This window comes from Actinia tenebrosa, unplaced genomic scaffold, assembly GCF_029948245.1.
Source record: "Actinia tenebrosa isolate PJP-AT-01 unplaced genomic scaffold, QUT_ActTen_1.0 PGA_scaffold7__59_contigs__length_16204524, whole genome shotgun sequence".
NCBI classification, from domain to species: Eukaryota; Metazoa; Cnidaria; class Anthozoa; order Actiniaria; family Actiniidae; genus Actinia; species Actinia tenebrosa.
In genome coordinates this window covers 4766268-4784185 of record NW_028292584.1, presented here as the reverse complement: position 1 = coordinate 4784185, position 17918 = coordinate 4766268, and the positions used below count along the sequence as shown (strand labels likewise).

General features: G+C 36.0%; 1 protein-coding gene across 1 annotated transcript; it reads right to left on the bottom strand.

Annotated features, from left to right (window-relative positions):
* Positions 1-17: 17 nt before the first annotated feature.
* Positions 18-17356, bottom strand: LOC116287645 (vacuolar protein sorting-associated protein 18 homolog). Its single transcript, XM_031694329.2, has 30 exons — positions 17241-17356; positions 16976-17046; positions 16547-16656; positions 15363-15511; positions 14294-14378; positions 13879-13952; positions 13693-13802; positions 13020-13105; positions 12295-12393; positions 11956-12037; positions 11066-11155; positions 10506-10566; positions 9877-9977; positions 8935-8995; positions 8474-8538; positions 8090-8225; positions 7118-7270; positions 6315-6408; positions 5708-5937; positions 5032-5175; positions 4609-4740; positions 4057-4178; positions 3537-3627; positions 3402-3467; positions 2783-2838; positions 2558-2675; positions 2172-2200; positions 1671-1770; positions 1274-1332; positions 18-807 (listed from the first exon to the last, which is right to left on the bottom strand). Exons 1-30 carry the CDS (start codon positions 17328-17330, stop codon positions 744-746), a joined length of 2928 nt encoding a protein of 975 aa, XP_031550189.1. The 5' UTR covers positions 17331-17356; the 3' UTR covers positions 18-743.
* Between the last annotated feature and the right edge of the window lie 562 nt (positions 17357-17918).

The following is a 17918-nucleotide window of genomic DNA, read 5'->3' as shown; positions in this document are numbered from 1 at the left end:
GTCATGAAAATCAAATATGTAAAAGAAAGTTTATTTATTTATTTTCACAATTACATTGTGACTGCATGAATATTTATTGCCTAGTTAAAATGTGAAACCCTCATTTTAAATCTTTTTTTCATGTTTGTTTTCTAACTGTTTTCATGAGAACGTACATTATTGTATAACCATTATCTTATATCTCTGGTTTTCTCACTGGACTCTGAAGAGGATTTCCGCTCAGGTTGTCAAAACATCAGTCACCACCAACAACAGTCTTTCTCAAGACTACACTCACCTGGATGATCACACTTCACAACAAATTTCAACACCTGGGTTCAAACCATTTACTCTTATCTCATAATTATTACCTAAATCGTAATTCCCCTATATGGTCCTATGTAGAAATAGTAACAATATTTGTTCCTTGTGAAAAACTTTCCGTACTGCAAACCTTCATTGGCTCGATCATTATGAGAAAGGAAATCCATCTATGATATCAAGCTTGTTTTCCTCAGAAAAATATCTGAGCTTCCGACGGGTATCAAAACTGGATTTTTTGTATGGTATCTATGCTAGAGATATTGATCATGCTTTGTCAAGCTAATTTTCCACAGAAAAAATCTTAGCTCCAGGCAGGTTTTAAACCGCGAAATTTTTTTGAAAAGAAAAAATAGCTTGACAAGACATAATAAGATCTCCAACACCTGACATTTCTACTGTTTGTATTTGATTCTGAAATTTTGTTGTAGTTTAGTCCTTTCTCATGCCCAACTTGCTTGCACCTGTTCGTATTCTTCATTCGTTATGAACGGTTGGTCAATAGTCCTGAAAGGATGAATGAACCGCAGTCATGATCAGTACTCTAGGACATGAACTTCTCAGATACAAGGTGGTTTAGACTTGTTAAGCAAAGACAGACTGCAACAAGACCTTCGCCAACCTTTTTTGAAACAGCTATATGTAACTTCATAGGGTGCATGCACTAAACCTGTACTAATTAGTATTATTTCATACAGAATCTTTTGTTTTCTATTGTTTAGTTATCACTATTTAGTGCTAAAAATTAGTATTCGTTTCATGGGTTTAGTGTGAGCACTCTATTAATTTAGTCTAATGCAGCCTGTTTGTTGTATGAAATAATGAAAAAGGATGTATAGGAAAGGAATATTGAAAAAAAGTTCAAAATAAAAGCAATTAAATGAACAAAAAGAAAGGAAGAAAGAGACTGAAAGAAAGAAAATTGAGAAAAGAAAAAAGGGATTAGAATGGATGGGAAATGGAAAGTACTCACTTGATCATCAGGTCACCACAGAAGACACATTCTGTTGCAATGAGATCATCAAGCTCAGCCTATTAAAGAAAGCAACCACTGGTCAACAGAGCTGATGTGACCTTTCACTTCCTTTTTGCTTGACCTTATTACTCGTACATGTACTCTCTAAATAGGGGAGTCTTAGGCTGCGTTCATAATGTATGGCAGAAGGGGGGGGGGCAGGTGAAATTTAGGGGGGATCGGAAAAATTTTTACCAGTAAAATGGGAGGGCTTGAAATTTTTTTTAGAGAATTGGGGGGATGTAAAATTTTTAGAAGAAGCTATGAGAGATTGCCCAGGGGTATATTTTTTGGGGAACTTCAAGGGGGGGTATTAAGAATTTTTTTATTGTCTAAAGATTTCACCTAATCATACCTTTAAAGCTTCTCGTGACTGATCTGAATTGCCTGGTGGTGTTTCCCCATATGCAGGGTCAGATGAGTAGATGAGACTGTACAATGATAAAGCTTTGGCTCTAAAGGGACCAAAGATAATCACACAATCAATATATTTTATCAGTATTACATTTTAACAACATAATAAATAAATGAAATATAAAATAAATAAATGGGATTTAGCAGTGGCATTTCTACAGAGTAGCTCTTCATCCACTGTAATTCCAGTTGGAATTTGCAGAGGGAGGAAAGCCTGGGAACCCGGAAAACCCTCGAAGCACAGGAGAGAACCAACAAACAACTCTACTCACATACAACACCGAGCTCAGCAGGACTCGAACCTGGGTCGCATTGGTGACAGGTGAGTGCTCTCACCGCTACGCCACCCGTGCTTCCCTTAGATAAAGCCCCTTCTACAGTTTCCGGCACCATCTTAAAAGGAAACAAGGAATTTCAAAGGAAATGGGTTTTTTACACTTACCGTTGTTTTTCCTTGAGAAGAAGTGATAACTAAAACAGAGATTTTAAAAAATGAGAAAACTTTGTTTAATACTTCTGCAGTTTTTTATTTGACCAAAACCTTGTTCTCATTTATACAGGTATTGCCTCTTCTATGATTCAGCTATTAATGGATACCATTATAAGTCTGTGCGATTTGAAAAATGATATTTTTTGGGGGCAGATTTCGGGGGTTCCATGGAGCCAATATGTAAATATGGAAATATCATTGTAAATAAATAAACGAACGAATAAACGAAAGAAAGAAAGAAAGAACGAACAAATAAATATGCAGGAAAGAAGGAAGGAAGGAAGGAATGAATGAATGAACAAATAAATGAATAAATGAATATGTTAAATATAACTGACCTCATTTACCAAACAGTCTGTATGGAAGGCATGCTGACATTGAAATAAGTAGAAGCTCCGGGTCAAGAGGGGATACAAACAAATAGAGCACTTCTCATTGGCTGGAACAATACCACATCTGGAGAAAGAAGAATCATACAACATCATTTACTAATGAAAAGTTTTCTAGTTTTCTAGGTTTTCTTTTTGTGAGTATAATTATTCAATAGGCAGCAACATACTAACCTGTTTCTAACATCTTGGATGTCTGTTCTGATAAGTTTGGCACTCTCGGTTGCTTCCTAAGATAAGGAATTTATTTTAAGAATAATAATAAATTTTGAAAGTTATCATTTTAACAAACATTAAGTAATATTATAAATACTTGTGATAATCATAATTATATTTAATAATCATCAATAATCATAACCATCATCATCGTCAACAATACCCTTGTCATCATTATCACTACCATCATCACCATCTTTCATTATCACCATCATCATAATCATAATCATCACCACCATCATCATTGACCCCATCATCATCGCCATCACCAACGCCATCATCATCACCATCATAATCATTATCACCACCATCATCATCATCACCACCACCATCACCATCATCGCCATCACCATCACCATCACCATCATCACCATCATCACCATCACCACCATCACCATCACCATCACCATCACCATCACCATCACCATCACCATCATCACTGACCCCATCAATTGGAATCACCATTATCATTATCACTATCACATCATCACTGACATCATCATCATCATCACTACTCCCCATCATCACCACCATCATCACCATCATCATTATCACCAACATTATTATCTAAGTTTACCTGCATATCATTTTTCAAGTTTTGAATGTGTTGATTATACTCTTGTAGTGAAGAACAAATGGCATCCTTTGAACATAACATAAATATTAATTATAAAATAATTCATGGAACTCAAGACAGGGCATTTTCACCTACCTTAAAATGGTCTATTGTCACAAAGTCTTGAAAAAATGGAAGGATATCTTCTATCTTCAGTAATGTACACTGATTTACAAACTCCATTGCCCTGGAGTACAAGAAAAGTTTTTCTCAATAAATTTGCAATTTACCTTGAAGTTCATGGATGTAATGTTTCCCATTTCAAACCATGCTTCATTCCCTAGAACATTGTTTCCTTATTTAACAGTTGCACATGAGAAGACACATGAATATGGATACAAACTCAAACAAAAAATTTCAAATTCTCAAAAGAATAATAGTAAAAACAGAACATTCTTAATTTCCTCCAATGTCTAGAAAGATTTTTTCATCCAATAATGAGAAAAATCCTTTCTGATCATGGGGTTTCTAGCAAAAAAACCTTTGAATTGTTAAGCCTCTTTTCTATTCAAAATCATGGGCAATTCTGTCCTACTATATGGTTTCAATCAAAAAGGCTGAACTTGTAATTTATTGTAAATAAAGAAGGATTCTACTATAAAACGTTTCTACTTACTTTTTTACATCTCTATCTTCTTCAACAACATGTCTTGCAATTCTCAGCCACAGTTTCTTTCTCAGGACTTCATCCTCTTCTGCAGGCTTCTCGGCATGGAGTTTAGCTAGTTCAACGTCAACCTTGAACAAAAGTGCTCTAAATTATTCCACATGCCATAGAGCAGTTTCATGCAAGACCCAATACCAATTGCTGAATGGGTTGCCCTGTTAATCTATCTAGTATCTAAAAAGTGGGGATCCCTGATCATGACATTATCAGATCCGCTTGAAAACATTCTCCTTCCCTTAGTAAAGAGTGTACAATCATGATATTTTCAGTCAAAAGATCCAAAATTAAACCTCCATAGGTCATTCATTTTGATGAACATTTTTGCTGTGATTGTCTAGTTTGTCCATTAAAGACTTAATTTACAAAGACATTTCCCACCTGGGGGGAGGGGGCAGGGGAAGTAAATGTGATTGACTGATGCCAAAATAGAAGAAAGTAACATTCACGGTATGGACTATACATACTGTCAGACTAACCTGTGGCCATACCCCCTTAACTCACCTTGAGTGCCAAGTCTACAGCTTCTTCATATAACCCCATGGTACTATAGATATGCACACAAGCTTTGTGTTTGCTGTGTTCAGAGCAAAGCCTCAGGGCATACTCAAGATCATACAACACCTTGTCTGGATGCTAGAGGAGAGAACCAGTCAAATAAAAACTCTGGATTGATTTGCAGTAAGTCAGGGCAGGGCTAACTTGCAGATCAAACCCTGAAACAGACTCTGGGCTGATCAAAACCAGGGCACAGCTAACTCACAGATCAAACTCTGGAACAACTTCTTGACTGATTAAAGTCAGGGCACAGCTTACTTACAGTTCAAATTCAGCTTGTTACTTTTTTGAGAATAGGGAAAAACCAGAGAAACTGAAGGAAAAAACTAACGAGACCTAACAAACCCTTGGCTCCCTTAATGAACTTACAGTTCCTTGCATTTGAAGGTAGCGCAGCAACGAATCATCATCCTTGAGCTCCACATAAAGTGACAGGAGATAGTTATGGATGGCCTGATCTTGATTGCCAAGTCTTTCAATACAGAATTCTAGGTAACGAACAGCTTCTTCCAACTGCAGTACAAAAATAGAACAATTATTAAATGCAATTAAACAATGAAATGTTAAATGTGCTCAATGATGATGATGATGGTAGTGGTGGTAATTATGATGATTATAATGAGGATGATAAGGACAAAAGACATGGTGTTGGTGTTGATGGTGATGATGTGGTAATGGTAATGCAGCTGATGTTGATAGTCATGGCAATGATGAGCAGTGTAATGATGATGGTGATGATGATGGTTGAAGATATAGCCTGTTGATGGTGATGGTAATGCAGTGATGAAGATGATAATGTTGTCGGTGATGTTGATAGTTATGTTGATGATGATGATGATGGGTAATGATGATGGCAATGATGACGATAGTCATGGTCATGATGAACAGGGTAATGATGATGATGATGATGGTTGAAGATGGCCTGTTGATGGTGATGATGTGGTGATGGTAATGCAGTAATGATGATAATGCTGTCGGTGATGTTGATAGTTATGTTGTTGATAATGACGATATTAGTCTGTGACAAATAACATTGTTGCATTACCTGTACAGACGTCCCTTGTTGATGATAATGTACCAGAGAAGGAATCAGCCTTTTGGGATTCAGTGCTCCTTTCTTCTCAATCCAGGCGCTCACTGTTTGTTTTGGAATGTGCTGCATGAGAACAGGAGAGAACTTGTAGTACAGTTCTGTGTCAGTCTGCCTGGTAAGAACGTTGAGTGCCGCAGGGTAATCATCATGCTGGATGTGATGGCTGATTACATGGTCATAATCTAAAATGGAAGAAAATAGTGGGATGGATGGGATGAATAGAAGGATGAAGTGTGTGAATTGGGGATGTTTGGGAATGCATGCATGGAAGGAAGGAAGGATGGTTGGGATATGTGAAAAGGATAGACGGGATGAGTAAAATAGGGAATCGATAAATGGTTGAAAGGAAGGAAGGAAGAAAGTAAGTAAGTAAGTAAGGAAGAAAAGAAATGGCGAGTTGAAACTGAGAATGGGAACCTAGAGTTGAAGGAACAGGGAAGGAAAGAGTTGATGAAGATAGGAAAGGAAAGGAATTAGAAAAAGGAAAAAGGGAAAAATGAATAAACAGGAACATAGATTTCTGCCTTCCTGTTTTCGTACATGCAAGTCCTCAAAGTACCTTGCATCAGCATGGCAAAGAAAACCAGGTTTTCGACATCTCCATGGCTTGCAATCAGTTCATATGCTGTTTTCATGTTTTGATCCAAGCATGACTAAAACAACAACAAACGCATATTATTGAGTAAGAAGAAGAGTTTAAGTAGTAATGTTACTTTAATAAACAAGCAGGGAGGTGCAGCCGAGTGGTTTTAGACCCCATAATACACGATCTGCAAGTTTAATAAACGGCTCAGAAAACTCATGATGTATGTTCTCATATTGTTAAGAATTCTTTATGAAATAAACCAAGTTTGATAGAGAAAATCCAAGTTAAAGTTTATGCAAATGAAGACAAATCTATATCAGATATAAAACCTCCTTCATGGTCATGATATCTATTGTGTTTCCTTCATGAATTATTAATGAGTTTTCTAACAGAATATCAAATTTAGTCTAAAAATAACAGCTGCTCAATGGCCAGACATGATTGGTCAAATCGGTGGGGTTTAAAATTTATGGCAACGAGGAATGGGGCTCACGATCTAACCATACATAGCAATACTAAATGTTAGACGTGTATTGGTAGGGCTTACAATATATGGCAACGAGGAGTGTGGCTCACGATCTAACCACACAATAGCGATACTAAATGTTAGACATGTATTGGTAGGGCTAAGAATAATGGCTGTTCAATGCAATTAGACTATGTCCAGTCAGAATTGGTACTTGTTAAGTCAAATCTTTGCCTTGCCGGTCATTTTGACCTCAACCATTGCCCAGAAACTCACAGATGAAACCTATAATTAGAAGCACGGATCACACCTTAACCACAGTAGTGGCCAGGAATTTCCGGAACTCTTCCTGGAGTTTGTCATGTTCAGAGGGGTTACTGCTAGATGAGTCCTTCAGCTGGTTAAGGCGGTTGAGATATAGCTCTATTAACCACATTACTATCATCGTCATCTGGGTCTTGTCCTGGAAATATGGATAAGAAGGGCAACTTAATTCAAATTCAAATTGACATAAAAAATGCAAGTCTTCTATAAGATTTTTGTACTGAGACTTCACCATTTATTATATAAATTTTAAATTAGTTTTTAATATGTTTTGATTTGTATTTGAGCGGATGCAATTAAACCGTGAAATACAATCAAACTAAATACTGATAAATAGTATCTATTTAGTGACTAATAGTCACTATTACTCAACCAGAACATTCATCATACGAAGACAAATACACAAGAGACCATTTGTGTCTTTCATTTAATAAATGTTCTGGTTGAGTGATAGCAACTATTAGTCACTTAATAGATAATATTAGTTTTTAGATAGTATTTAGTTTGATTTTATTTCACGGTTTAATTGCATCCGCTCTAAATAATATGACTTAGTTTATATCTAGCATCTTATTATAAATATGTAATGCTCGATAGATCATTCCTATGGATATCATGTAGTATAAGTGATTAAATATTATTATTATTATTTATTGAATATCATTTATTATCATATGACACCTAGCTTTGGCTGTTATAAATTATGGATCCACCCTGTCAGGTTAGTCTCCTGTACTGTACATCCCAGTTAGTAGACACAGGACTCGAAATAGCGGCCTGCCAATGGCCAAATGAAAGGCCAAATTTCAGGTTTGGCAGGCAAAAATAAAGATGCACTGCCAAATGAATAATAAAATGACATGCAAAATTTACTGGAATGACCTCATTTTACCATGCTCCTTTACTATGGCAGGCTGAAAAAATTCTATTTCAAGCCCTGAGACTATATTAGACTAACCTTTTGTTCAAGACTTTCAAGTTTCTTCATGAGAAACATTCTTAATGCCTTCTTTTCTTCTACTTTAATGAACTTTAGTGCAATTTCTTCAAAAGACACCTGTGTCTGGGCATAACAATTGGCTGCTGCAGTGTAGCTTGAATTAGAGATCGAAAACATGATGTTAATGAAAGCAGTAAAAATGGTCATCTGCCCTGTAATTTCCAAGGGGCATGGGTGGGGGGGGGGGGGGGGGGGGTGGGGGCTGAAGAGCTGGGTATATAATTTTTGTGTAGTGTTGATCTCATCATGCATTAGGTGCCCAGCTTTTGTCTATTTTGGTACCTTCCTCCACCAAAGAAATTCTATTGAAAATAGGATGTCATATATTACATGTAAACTTACTTTTTCTTTTGGAACAAATCCTCTGCTTGCTTGGTCAACACCTTGTCAAGATTTGCAGGATTATCCTTAACAAAGAGAGTCATACATTAAATTATTTTTTACCATTTCAGACCAAGTGTCATTCCCTAGAGTATCATTTCTTTTCTTAATGGCTGCACATGAGACGACACAAGAATTTGGATACAACTCAAACAAAGAATTTTATTAAGACTTTATCAAGATTTGCAGGATTATCCTACAGTTAGTAATAAAAAAGAAGGTCAAGAGAATGACACGTCAACTGAAATGGAGAAACATTATGCCCAAGCTAAAAAGGTCTATAGTATTAAATAAATATTATAAGATAAATTAATGGGAATTAACACAGTCAGCAGATCCACAGAGTGGCTCTTTTCCACTGGATTCTAATTGGACTTTAGACTGCTAACAAAGCAAAGTAATGAATAGCATAAATTTCCTACCCTGCAGTAGAGTTTTGCTCTCTCAAAATCCTCCTTCTTCAGATACATTTTCCAGACATCTCTAAGAGACAAAAATTAAGAATTGGTTCTAATACATAGACAAGTCAGTTACAGTAAAGGCACTTGAACCATGAACACTTCAAGTTTTATGTCTTAAGATACTTTAAGTTTCATGATATTTAAAAATGTATACAGTGAATAATCCCCTGAGCCAATTCATTGCAACAGACCTCCTTGGCTCTGATGTAATGTTTTCCCATTTCAGACCATGTGTCATTCACTCCCTAGAGTAAGATACATGAATATGGATACAACTCCAACAAAGAATGTTATTCTCAAGAGAATGACACGTGGTCTGAAATGGGGCAACATTAGGCTCGAGCACTCTAGAGCTGAGGAGATCTATTAAGATTGTTTTTTGATCACTCAGTGTATTTGAACTCTATGTTTATAATTTTGTAGTGTTTGAAACTTACAGTACAGAATTCAGAAAAAAATATCAAAAAAATATCCTAAATTCCCTCACTGTAGGAACAATGGAAATTCACATTGTAAGAAGTCATAGGGAAGCATCCATGGCATGTGCTGCTAAAGTGCTGCCTCTGACTACTGTCAGTGGTTATGAATGGCCTGGCTTCAATCCCTGGACTCGCCATCATGTTCTCTTCTATTGACAATCTTTAACTGTATAAAAGAGAAGCATGGGTGGCATGCACTGCTATTGCTCCACCTCTAACCAATGCTAACTGTGTTGGAGCTCAGCATCGAATGTGAATAGAGTTGTTTGTTAGTTTTCTCCTGTGCTGTCTACAGATTTTCCTTCCTCCACAAAAATCAACTTCTAAATTCTAATTTAATCAATCAGCTGTTTTATCAATTGGGTTAATAAACCTGTTAGGCATATTATGCCATCTACCCACGAATGCATTACAAAGAGTTTACCTGCTTTCTCTTGTAACATGGTACTGGAAGATGGCTGTGTCTGAATAAATCCACACTGTCTTTTTGGCCATGTCAATAGACATTCCTCTCATAACTCCATACTGGAAAGAATTAAGTTTACTTGTTATAACAGGCTTATCTAAATGGTGAGCAGTTGCATATCTTGGTTCTCTGGTTCATCCCAGTAAAACTTAACACACTAAATTCCAATTTGATCTGTGAATTAGCTGCAGGCACAGATTCAGGGGGGTGTCCTGTGGTGCACCAGACACCCCCTAAAATTGTAATCACTCTCGACTTACACTTTTTTGAAGTGATGCATAATATCTTTATACTTATGTATTTCTTCATTTGGGACACCTCCTAACAAATTCCTGGATCCACCCTGGATCCACCCCTATAGCTGTGCCCTGACTTTGATCAACACAGAGGTTGTTTCAGGCTACTGAATAATGATAAAATTTGAAGGTTTTCCCCAATTAATTTTTTTTCTGTGATAGTAATATACTTCACTGAATCTTAAATAATCTAAATTTAGGAAACAATTTGATGTGTACTGTGCATGCCATTAATCATTTTTCTTTTGATCATAAATATTGCTATTTTAATTTGATTTGTCTTGTTTTTACCCTAGGTGGCATGACATCTTCAAAGACTGTCTCTTCACTCAACAGAGACACAGCTTCAAATCTATTAAAGACAGAAAGAAAGTAGGTATATAGGTCACATATGGTCACTGTTTAGTACTGGGATGAGCAAGAGAAGAAAACCAGAAGTGTGCAATTAATTAATTGCATGGATTAAGAGAGAATCAAGGCCAAATCAACCAATCAGAAACAAGTATTTTAATGCAGATTTGGTATTAAGACTGGAATACAATAGAAGTCATCTGTTGCACTAGAGAGCAGGTCAAGTACATCACGAGAACAAGAACATGGACATAGAGCCAAAGACACAGACTGACAGAATAAATAAACGAATGCACCTTTTTTTGAAAACAATAGTTCCATAAGTATATAAACTTTTTTTAATATGGAAGTTGTTGTGAAAAGATATAAATGATATATAAATACAAAAATGAATTGAATAACGAGAAGACCTTACTCAGACAGACGGATAGAAAGATAGACAGACGGACAATGCGTTCAAGTGGGAAAGCAAAAAAAAAAAGGAACTGCCAGTGTTATACCTATCTTTGTTTAATAAAAGAGCATGGAATTCAGTGAGCCCAATAGCCAAGGGAGGCACTGGGACTTTACTTTCACCAGAAGGCATATATCTTTACAATATCCATTAAGGTCAAAAAGAATACTTAGACAAGTTGAGATAAAGAGGAATGGATGAGACTGAATGGGATGAAATGATATTTCATTATAGAAATTGTTATTAGATAAACTAAAAAGAAGATGGGAATGAATAGGAAGTGAGATGGGATGCAGTACAAGGAGACAAGACATGATAAAAAGAAATGGGTTAAAATGAGATTAAATGGGAATAATGGGTTAAAATGAGATTGAATGGGAATAATGGGTTAAAATGAGATTGAATGGGAATAATGGGTTAAAATGAGATTGAATGGGATTAATGGGTTAAAATGAGATTGAATGGGAATCATGTGTTAAAATGAGATTGAATGGGAATAATGTGTTAAAATGAGATTGAATGGGAATAATGTGTTAAAATGAGATTGAATGGGAATAATGTGTTAAAATGAGATTGAATGGGAATCATGTGTTAAAATGAGATTGAATGGGAATAATGTGTTAAAATGAGATTGAATGGGAATTGTCATTAGATGAGAGGAAAATGTGGTGGAAATACTTAAAATTGATGGATTTGGTTACAAGAGACATAACATTGTCTGGTAAGGTGAAATGGAATGGGATACATGTAAAACGAAAGAAAAATGAAAAGGGACAAAAAATAAAAATAATAATGACTATGACTAACTAAAAGCTTTAATTCTCTCTCTTCTAATACATTGTCTTGATGGACAGACGCTGAATGGGATATAAATGAAAGGGATAGATGGACAAATGAATGGGATAGATGGAATTGAATACAACGAGATAAGGATACAAGAGCAGCTTCGACTCTGTAATAATATTGTCAATTTTTTCATTTGGTGTGAACGTCAATTTTCCATAATAAACTCCACTTCCTGAAACAAATAACATTCATTAATAAATTATTTACTTATTATTAATACAGTTAATATTCATTTGTTTCACGATTGTGGCAGTTAGGTGGACGGCAATGTTTCAACTGCTAGTCTTCATCAGGCGATGTGAATGTATAGGTGTATGTTTTATGGTGCCCATGATGGATAATTTTTTCATTTTATTATTGTCACATTTACTATTTATTAAACACACTTTTAATATTACAGTTATCATCAATATTATCAGGCAGGTTTACCTGTCAGCCATGCAAAGGAACTTGGTGCTCCCCTGAATTTGGAATAGAAAAACCTTAATTCACCATGTTCAAGATTTCCTGGCATCTCATGGAAAGGTGCTGGAAAGATTAAAAATGGATTACTAGTAATGAATGACTGAATGAATAGTTGCGTTGATGGATTGGTTGGGTTGAAGGGTGAATGAATGAATGAATGGATGGATGGATGGATGGATGGATGGATGGATAAATGGATGGATGGATTGATGGGTGAATCAATGGATGGGAGGAAGAATGAGTAGGTGGATGGAAGGATAGATGAATGTATGAATGGATCATTTTGTAAAATTCAAAACTCTTTACAGTCAAAACGGCTCAAGCTTACCCCCCTAGGTCCCATTAATGGTTTCATGATTTGAATATTGAAATTCATTATTTTCTCTGAGAAAACGAAGACTCTGGGTAATAACTGATTCAAAATTCTAATTCTGATTGGAATATAGTGTTCCTTATAAAGAACAATCCAATCAGAATTCGAGTTTTGAATCGGTTATTATTTTGAATTCTGAGCCTTCGTAATCTTTGAAAGAATAATAAATTTCAATATTCGAATAATAAAACCTAGTGGGGTTAGTTTGAGCCATTTTGACTGTGAACATTTTGGGGTGGAACATGATGATAGATTATAAATTTATATTTTCCTAGATAGCAATTAATGATGGAGTATTGTTATAAACGTTGCCTACCAGGAGCATTTTCATACTCTGTAAACATTGGAAGAAAGTCTACAGTTTCTCCATTAGACACATCTCCTATAAACTGGTAAAGGCGGCTGAAATTAAACCAATCACAAAGCATTAGGCTATTGCTCGTTGAATCAAAACCATTGGACATTGGGTATCATAATTGCTAAGGGATGAGGGCAAAACAATAGTAATCTCTTGGGACCTGATTTTGGGGGGAGGGGTGGTGTTACCCCATACCCACCACCTCTAGAAGTGAAATCTTAGATTTTGTCTGCAAATATCTCCAAAACTAAAAGCCAAATCACAGAAATGAATGGACTGTCTTTCTGCATGTATGCTAAAAAACATATTTGTGTATAGAAATTGCCACTACATACCCCCATTATCAAGCATTTCTGAAGGGGGAGGGGGTATGAACCAGAAACCCACCACCTTTCATAAAATCGGGTCCCTATTTTGCACAAATGTTTTGACCTCGCCCCTAATTACTACTTAAAGGAGATCACATACTGAAATGAAATATGGTGCAGAGACCTGGGTCAAGGCTACAATGTCAAGTCAGTTCAGTCATCAAATTTTTTTAATAACTGTATTTATTTACTCCCCTCCAGAATCAGGTCTATTACAATTTTATACCATAATCTCCATGGCAACAACAATTTTACACTATTACCTTAATGTTGCTACCATAATGATATACTTGCGGTCTTGACTGGAAAGTTTCTCAAACATTACACCACATGTAGGCTCTTCTTTTTCACCACTGGCATTGACGTCATATAACTAGTGATAAAAACAAAACTTTTTGATATTGAGTTTCAAATTGTTTTTGCAATTTTTAGTCATTATTTTTCCTTACTTGTTTCAAAAACCTTTCGATCCCTCCTTGGAAGAACTTTTCTTCTGGTTCAATTTCTGTTTCAAATAACAAACCTATAAAAGATGCATAAATATTAGATTAGTAAGTTTAAGATGACATAATAGACCTCTTTGGCTCTAACATAATGATTTCCCATTTCAGACCACGTGTCATTCCCTAGAGTATCATTTCTTTGTTTAAGGTTTGCGCTCGGTTGCACATGAGAAGACACATGAATATGGATACAACTCAAACAAAGAATCTTATTCTCAAGGGAATGATATGTGGTCTTAAATGGGAAAACATTACCTCAAGCCGAAGAGGTCTATTGCAAGAGTATAGAATTTTTCAAAATTTTGTTTGGGTTGCCTGTGTCATTTGGGACACAGGGATCCCACTTTACAAAGAGTCTTACCTTTGGTCGTCCCTAATAATATAGTTTGGGTTGATGTTTCAGTTAGCTTTGACTTGTTCCAAGCAACAGCACTAATTAGATGACCCTGTGCACAAAAAAGGGATGCATTTTAGTTAGGATCCTTGGAGGATCATATAATATCACAGGAAGGAATGGATCAATAAATTAAGAGAGAATTTTTTTTGTATTCAAGCAGTGAGTGCCAAAAACTATTCTCTTGAAGAAAGGCTGTTGTACAAGGCTAAAATCTTATTATTCAGAAAGTTTAACTTGTTTGGAAGTGGAGATGACCAATGAAAGTGGAATCAAAGTGTTAACACAAAGCAAAAATTTTATTCGAAAATGAGATTTAGACCTTCATTTGCTTGTTTCCCATATATTTTTTATAAAAAATCCTGACAAAGCAACATTCTAACACAAATGCCACAAAACATCTTTGTACAATTAAAAATAACGCTTCAAACAGTCATTTTATCATAATACATCAGGTTCTAACTGTTTAAAAAAGGTTTTGAGTGTTAACTCAAAACAAAAATTGGGATCAAAACTCATACGAAAGTCTAGTTTTTGGCGCTTTTTGCCATTATTGCTCATTATTGAAAAAAATTTCCTCTTATTAGATAGGTGGAGGGGTGAATGAAAGGATGGATGAAGTGGATGAATAGAAGGATCAATGAATGGATGGATAGTGGGATAAATGAGAAAGAAGGACAGATGAATGAAGTGGATGGAAGAATGAATTTAGGAATAATAATAATAATAATAATAATAATAATAATAATAAGTCTTTATTCACATTGATAAAATACAATCAAGTGGTGCGCTAAGAGACTAAAACATAAAAGGACCAAAAATACTAATATTTATAAATTAATCTGTTAGAAAAACTATTCTTAAAACATTCAGTGTTAACCGCAGGCATAGTGGTACTAGACCTTCTTAAACTATATGAACTAATTTGGGCAATAGGCATTAATATTTTTAAAGGATCGTTATCAGCTTTCTTAACCTTGGCTGCAATTTTCTTATGAAAAGAATGAAAGAAATGAATGAATGAAAACACACTTACCCTCAGTTTTGTCAGGAGTTTTGGTTTCTTTGAGTTCCTTGCAAGATAATAAGACTCTTGGGAATTCATACAAATTATCAGATGTCTTGCACTTGGGTCCAAGAAGATCTTATAAATAGTATCATCCATCCTTCTACTCAATTCAACAGCTGAAACACAGCAACACCAATAAAAAACTCAATTTCAAAAGTTTTAAGGTTTCAAAAAAGTTTCTATTGGGTTGCCTGTGTTATTTAGGACCTCGTTATCATAGTTTTTGATGATGACAGGGTGACACTTGACAGTCGCAATTGATAAACCTTTGGCCCTCCCGGAGGTTACTCCCCTATATTTGCTATACGGGTACGTGCCGCCAAACAGGGTATGGTTTTAAGCGATTCTTCTCTGGAACAGGGTATATAAAATCATGCTCGCTCTGGGACAGGGTTTATGAAATCATGCTCTCTCCTCTCTGGAACAGGGTATCCATTTTCGCAATACCGGAACAGGGTTTGATTTTCAGCGATCTTGCTCTGGAACAGGGTATGAATTTTAGCGATTTTATAGGGTCAGGGTTCAGTGGGCTCAGCGGCACATCCCTACCCTAAATGGGCAAGAGTACCCTCCCGGGCTGGCCCTCTGCATTTGACGTCTCTTATTACCAAGTTCTATATATAGTGGTTATCCGAGCCATTGTGAAGGTCTCTAATCACTTGCAGATATTTTAAGGACTTTAGAGCCAGCCCTAAACAGGTCTACAGTATCATTACTCTCGACCCCAGAGTCCTGTCATTCTAACTGTGCATGCTTGACGAAATGCCAGACACTCTCGGAAACCCAAGTGCATGGTAGCCAGAAATGTCTAATGTGGCAACCTGATATTAAATGTGCATGTGCATTTAGTTCAAATTATTTGAACTATAACAAGAGCACAAACTCCCTACTTTAACAGTTTTTTAATTTACTTCCAAAAAAAGCTGTTTTTATTTTTTAACAGCTACATTGCCACTTTATCAACTTTCAAGGCAATTCTTATCCTTTTTTTCCAGGTTGCAATTTTATTTGCAATATTCTAACTAATCACAGCTCTTGAAATTCTAGGGTTTCCCAGAGCCTCTTGCATTTTGTCAAGCAAGTGCAATGAGAATGACAAGGCACTGGTGTGCAGCATTATTTGCTGGTGTTATAAAAGGCATGGTACTTACTGTCAATTTCATTTGTGTTTGCCAGGTCTATTCGCATGATGAAGTTGGTACTGAGTGCAACCACAACTGTGTTATTGCACACAACTAAATCAGCAATATTACTTGGTGGTCTACAAATAACGAATAGAAACAATTTATTACCTCGAAAGTTTAGATATGAACGAAACTTTGAAATAGCTTCTGGGCTGATCTATGTCAGGACCCCGGGTAACTCACAGATTGAACCCAGAAACAACCTCTGTGCTGATCTAGGTCAGGGTATACCTAATTCACATATCGAACCCTGAAACAACCTCTGGGCTGATCTAGGTCAGGGTATACCTAACTCACATATCGAACCTTGAAACAACCTCTGGGCTGATCTAAGTCAGGGCATGGCTAACTTACACATCGAACCCTGACATAACATTATATCTACATTTCCTGTACCTAAAATTTATCTTTTGACGCCTAAAAATAGGAATGTCATCACTCTGCATCTCTATAAATCCACTCGAAACCTATAAAAGAAAGATGATAAATATCTGTAAAAAATTATGATATCAAAACAACAAGCGAATCACGAAAAGGTGAAACAGATAACCAGAACATTCCACTACGTTTGACATTCACAAATCATAGGCTTCTGAATGATTTTCTAGTCAAAAACTAAGGCATAGGGAAAATAAAAGTCTAAATTTGATGTTACACTCACTGGTTCGATATCATCGGATGCTAGGAAAGGGTTAAGGCTGTCTGCCCCACCAGTAGCAGCCTGTTCGTACTGGTCCAGTATGGACGCCATCTTGTTTTGATCCTTGTACCGCAAAGATTCATGGATTGAAAAAAAAGCCAGAAGATAAGGCCCTGGGAACGAGGTGTGTGTGTGTGTGTGTGTGCGTGGGTGGGTGGGTGTTTGTTTGTTTGTGTGTGTGTGTGTGTGTGTGTGTGTGTGTGTGTGTGTGTGTGTGGGTGGGTGGGTGTTTAAATTGCAATGCTAAATAAAATAAAATAAACTGAAAGTGGAAAGTGATGTGTGCTCCAATAAAGCACCTGCTACCAACCAATCAGAACGCGAGATTTATAGCAGTTATCTTATAAAAAAGTATTAGAAAGTTCAAATAACAGAAGCCAGGGCACAAGCAAGGATGGTTCTGCACGGAAAGAAGCAAACAATTCTGTAGATTCATTCTTAGTTCGCAAATATTTCAATTTAAAACTTTTCAATTTTCTATTAACACTATTTCATGATTGTTTTTTTTTTTTCGTTAATATTTAATGAAAAGTTTTCAAAAACCAATTGTAATATATGTTATTCATCTGCAGATTGTTATTAAACTGATCAAGAATTCAACAGAAAACTCAAACATTAAATATTAACAAGTGGACAATT